This window comes from Dendroctonus ponderosae, unplaced genomic scaffold, assembly GCF_020466585.1.
Source record: "Dendroctonus ponderosae isolate FM_Combo_2020 unplaced genomic scaffold, Dpon_F_20191213v2 Dpon_F_20191213_4, whole genome shotgun sequence".
Lineage (NCBI taxonomy): Eukaryota > Metazoa > Arthropoda > Insecta > Coleoptera > Curculionidae > Dendroctonus > Dendroctonus ponderosae.
Genome location: NW_026018611.1, coordinates 2,288,801 through 2,294,626, shown reverse-complemented (window position 1 = coordinate 2,294,626; position 5,826 = coordinate 2,288,801). Strand labels below are relative to the sequence as shown.

Here is a 5,826-nt window from a genome sequence, read left to right as displayed (position 1 = left end):
AAGCAAAATTTGAATATCAGACAATTAGGTGCAAGATTATGCCAAAATTCCATGTTTTCCGTCCCATTTTTGCTCATTTCTCGGAGTCAAAATGAGCAAGAACGCTCATTTGTACATCATTCTGGACAGAAATAAATGGACTTTTTAAAAAGTGAACCATCGATAAGCAAATGTTGACCGTTTTCTCAAAAAATGCTTGAATTCAACAAGTTTTAGATTTGCGTGGTTTTTTTTTGAGTTGCAAAATCCACTTGAACATGACGCTGCGTTTTTCGAAGTTTCTCAAAAAACCATTCGAGCCAGAGAATTCGTTTTGGCATCGTTGGATAGAGAATTGAATGGGGGGGGGTCATGACCCCCATGACCCCCCCTGGACCCGCCCTTGCAAATACTTTTTCTATGCAAAAACCGAGCTGATCACTTTGCTGAATTTCATTGTGCGGGGTTTTTGCAGTTGGATCATTGATTCGAAGAAAATACATTGGAACTTTAATCAATTCTCCAAGTTTTGGCAAACGGTGCAGAAACCGACAAGTTACGTGCAAAATGGTACATTTTTCTTCTAAAATCCTGGCGGACGGCTGCAATTTGTTGCTTTCAGTTCGGTTATTTTTGCGAATTTTCTATCCCGACACCATAAGGTATTGACATGGATTAGTCGGACTGAATTTTACAATGAAAGTTTTCAGTAACTTATCGTTCAGGCGGCTGATAAACTGATGGTCTTTTGGTATATTTTTGGTAACTTCTTGCTCTCTGAATTGATCCATTCGGGCCCTTTGGGCTTAGATACTGTTGAAATCAGGCCACTATTTTCTTGTTCTAGGAATGCGGCCACTGACACGGTGGATCAGAAGTTGCAATTTGTTGGTTCTGAGCAAGGCAAACTCATAGCAATGCGTGACTTGATCCGGCAAGGGATCAGCCCGCCAGTGTTGATCTTCGTGCAGAGCAAAGAACGCGCTCAGCAACTGTTCAACGAGTTGATTTACGACGGGATTATGGTCGATGCCATTCATGCTGACCGCACTCAAACACAGGTAAGCCCACGCTGTGGCAAATATTGAGCAAAAGTGCTCCCTCTTAGGGTTTCTCTAAGTAGAATAAGGGCAAAGTTTGCTGTGCCACGTCCATTAAGCGCGGCCTTGTGTTGTAGGTGCCCGTTCTAATTTGATAAAAAGTTCAGAGAAGCTGAGAGCGAACGACACAATATTTGCGATGGCATCTGCTTCAGTTGCGATTTTTTCGCTTTAATTATTTTTCCGTTACATAACGTTGCAATGGAGGATCTCTAATCCTTTAGGGCGGATTTCGGGCTGTTGATAAATATAAGACGTATCGCGAACTCAATTAAGACGGAGAAGTAGGGCTTAGTAGAGGATTTACCTACTATTGAAAGGGTTTGCTGATCGATTGGTTTAGAGGGAAATTTCCGGTTTGCCGTTTAGCCGAATGTTTCGGTGGTCGAATCAAGTCCTCAAGTGCGGACAGTGACACTTTCCCATTCTCAGTGAACTGGTAGGAAAACGGCGTTTACGTGTTCAGTAAAACGGACATAGACAAATAGGCATTTCAGAATTTTCCGCTCCCTTTTTAACTCGACCTCGTCTAGTGATAAACTATGCACACCGGCACATGGGCCGCGGCATTTTATTTCCGCAAAAGTCCCCAACGGACGGCGTAAAAGTTGCATAGGTGCAACCCATTCAGATAAACCAGTCTTTCGAGTGGTAAATTAATAAAGCCACGTTTGGCTTTTTCGGCCTGCTGATGAAATCCAACGGCATTTATTCCTGGCGAATATGAAAAAGCTCGGAAATTATACTGCAAATGGGCCGCTACAAGGTGCATTGTTTTTTGGGGCCCTTGGAGTTGTTGAGTGGCATCGTTTCAACGGCAAATATTGACGAAGACAACATTTTAACGAAAACAAATACGGGAATTCACATGAGTGTGGCCGGGGGGCGAATTGGCAATATATTTTTTATTAAGACCTGAAAGGCAACGAGCGCGCTTGTTTAGGCAAAAACCACTTCAAACGACGCTTTTTCCGCAGCCCCGGTTTTCTGAAGTACATTCACTGAACATTGAATATTTTCAATATGTGAATTAAACCAGCAGTAACTCGTACAATCGCAGATCAAAGTGAACAATTAACAATTGCCTAAATGGTTCAGTTACGGGGAGTAATGAAATTTCTAGTTATTCCCCATTGAACAACAGCGGCTTTCATGCGAATAATTGTTGTTAAATTATGCCGGCTGTTTTGCATAATTAATCCGCACTCAATGAACTTGAATATTTAACATTTCTATGACTGTTTGAGGTTCGATGGTCTATCAAACTCCTTCCCAAGCAATTAGACTAATCAAAAGTGATAGACTTTCCTTGAAACTAGTGGGTTTTTAGGCCGTCGTAAAATGGAATTTCTTCCTGACGTTTCGCAAGCACGAGTGGCTTGAACGTGGGTTCTGATGAGAACAGTGTAAGCGTTCAAGCAAACCACTTCTGAAGATGCAAGCCACTCGTGCTTGCGAAACGTCAGAAAGAAATTCTCGTCGTTCGGTAGAATTGGTTCTTGACGTTTTGCAAGCACGAGCTGCTGGCATCTTCAGAAGTGGAGCTTTGTAGGAAGTTCTGCGGAAGAACTGAACGCGTTCTGATGAGAACAGTGTAAGCGTTCAAGCAAACCGGTTCTGAAGATGCAAGCCACTCGTGCTTGCAAAACGTCAGGAAGAAATTCCGTTTTACGACGGCCTAAAAACCCACTTGTTTCAATTAGATTAATCATTTAATTAGACCCAGAATTAGCCAGACGTGGGCACATTCATGTTTCCACCGTTCTAATCAACCTGCCACAATTCCCAGCTAATCCCCGTATCCCCCCTTTATTTATTGATAGGGAAACCTCATAATTGCCACCGGAAATGCTCCAAAAGAAACTTTTACCCCGCGGGTTTTCGTTATTAAAACTTCAGAATTAATGTGGCACAACGATAATTGTTTACTTTTTTCTGCGATATTGCTTTGTTGATGAAACAACTTTGTCTTCGTCTTATGTAGACTTGACTGGCTTTACTTGGGCAAGTAAGGGAGCTTGATTTGTTTTTAGGAGCGTAGATTTTAGTCGAAAATTTCAAGCCTCATAGAACCGGGGTTTTCCTATTGATTGCCGAAGAGCGCGAATTTCCATAAAACAGACGATTATTGCTTTATGGCACAGCTTTCAGGGTTTATGGAACGCAGTTTTCTTTTCAAGCAATTCAAACATTTGCTGCTGAACAATGGTGCGTTGGTGAAAAGCCGTGATCAATTTTAACCGTTTTTTTCGCGACCTTTTTTTAATAGATAATTGCGCATTTATCATCATAGCGGGCGAAGAAGTTTACCAACGAGGATTCGAAACGATTGCCCTCGTAAAACTAGAGTTAAATTTCACTACCCAAGGGAACCACATGATCCCGGTTTGTAGGGCGAAACGGACGTGGAATAAAATTTAATTTTGGGGCATTTACACACAAGAAAACAAGACAAGGGGTGAGTGTGAATTGATTTGACAAGCGTTTTAAAACGCACGTGGGACTTTGTGGGGGACAAACTTACTACGCACTTACCGCCAACGCTTTCGATGACCCATTTAAAAACGACGAATAGGAAAAATTCCGATACATTAACCCCCCCGGTTTAGAGCGGGAAATAATTGCCATTTATACCTGATGATAAGGAACTGGGGGATGGAGAAGACGGGAAATCAGCAATCCGGCCAGACCACAGTAAGGGGCATTTAGGAAAATTGCTCAGGGCGCTATAATAAAGGGCGAATCACGGCTGTGCAAACATAACGGTTCATTTGATTACCATTACACTACACTTCACTGTTTTTATTTCTCTTTTTTTTGGTCAATTTTTACTTGCAGCTTAAATAACATGATATATAAGCTTTGGTTATACGTTGAAGTTCGAACCTCAATCAAAATCACTATACTTTAAATCACATTTTCACCACTAAGAACACTTTCGCGATGCGAAATTCCACCAAACTGAAGCAAACATTCGTTTCTTTCTCGAGTAGTCTTCGTTTGTCCGATTTTAAACACAGTTTTCGGGCGTTTTGGACCTCAAAGTTGCCGGCTAAAAGAGCGCAATTGTCCAACTGATTTGTTTGACATTTTATTTGAGTGACATTTAACGTCAATTTGGTCGCGCATGGAAGGAGCAACGTAATACCGGACACGCTTGGTCTCTGTCGCACTCAATCGTCGCTGATATAGACTAGAAAAAGACAAAACGAAGTTAAATGTGAATTGCAGCAACAATGTAGCAAGAAACGACTATTTTAGCTACTGAGACTTTCCATTGTTGAGGAACCAGTTCATCTCCTAGGTGATCGTGACGTTTGGGTCCGTCAGAATTTTTAGTTTTTCTATTTTTACCTTAACAAACGCTTCAAATTAGGCCCTTTCAGCAAAAACACTTTTTCGCTTAATTTCTGGAGCATCCAGGAATTTTTTCGCTACAAGAGCTTTTTACTTGGGACTTTGTACACGTTTTGTGTCCAATTCGCGAGTTCAAAAATCCAGACGCTGCAAGTTACGTAGTAATTTGACACTTGCTTTGTTGACATTGGTGTTTACGGCTGATTGTGATCGGTTTTGTTCTAATCAACTTTTGCAAGCTTTTGAAGAAATAGAAACAGATCGTAAAGTGTGTAAGTATTGTTTTATGTTATAAATGTCATCAACTCCAATAAATAAACAAGTCTGACAAGTCGCAACTGTCACTGGACAACGAATAATTTGACGTTTCGCAGCGCCCTCATCGGTAGTTGAACTTGCGGATTCCTCCTGTATACAGGGTGGTTTGAATTACACCTGGGGGAACTTGAATTCGAAATTTGTGTTTTTTGAGTTTTTTTATTTTGTTTTTCGAAATTAGTGCTTTTAATAATAACATAACACAGTTGGCCTAAGCTGCAAGAGAAGGTTTTTAATTAAAAAGTGCAACTTTCAAGTGAAATTGAATTCAGGGTCTCAACTTCTTTAAGTAAACGTTACTCGGACCGGCCTGGTTAATTGCGCATTTTGCCTCAAAGGTACACGTGCTGGTTATTTCCAGTTTGTACTTAGCCAGCAGGCGTTTGATCCGAAACAGATTGTCTGCGTTCGCACCTACGCAGGCCAAAGGGCTTTTGTTTCCCTTCGTGATAAGCTGTACGTGCGATTTATGAGTAAAGTTTTGTTTATTGAAAACTGCTGATTTATTGGCTAGAGCTTTATTGTTGCCCGCTTGTCGACCGAACCCACTAAATCAAACGTGTTTTTTTTCCAGCGCGACAATGTAGTGAAATGCTTCCGTGAGGGCAAAATCTGGGTGCTGATCTGCACCGAACTGATGGCTCGAGGGATCGACTTCAAAGGCGTGAACTTGGTGGTCAACTACGACTTTCCTCCATCGACCATTTCCTATGTCCATCGGATTGGACGCGCTGGACGTGCCGGCCGCACTGGCAAAGCGGTCACGTTTTTCACCCAGGACGACACTCCATTGTTGAGAAGGTAGGCACTGGAAGAAGCGAATATTCAATTTCCCCGAACCTTCATTATGTCGTCGCTTTGTTCAACTCTCGGCTTTAATTAACCTGGCCGACCGCTCTTCATTATTTCTCAGCCTTTCTGGCACTTATCGGATTGTTGCAATCATTAGCAGTCGACACAGCGGAGCTGGAACAGATTTCCTGTTGCTCTTTCCATCGCGAGGATTACGATTCGGCTGTATAAAGAATGGCCGAAACGTGATCATCTCAAAAACCCCGCTATTAGTCAGGGG

The 5,826-nt window shown here is 41.9% G+C and overlaps 1 protein-coding gene across 1 annotated transcript in view; it reads left to right on the top strand.

Moving 5' to 3' along the window:
* The window catches only part of LOC109543780 (probable ATP-dependent RNA helicase DDX52), an 11,378-nt gene that overhangs the window by 3,009 nt on the left and 2,543 nt on the right, over positions 1 to 5,826 (top strand). The window contains exons 6-7 of the mRNA XM_019913650.2: positions 827 to 1,040; positions 5,329 to 5,555. Coding sequence (XP_019769209.2) covers positions 827 to 1,040; positions 5,329 to 5,555 — 441 coding nt within the window. The remainder of the gene's footprint in view (positions 1 to 826; positions 1,041 to 5,328; positions 5,556 to 5,826) is intronic.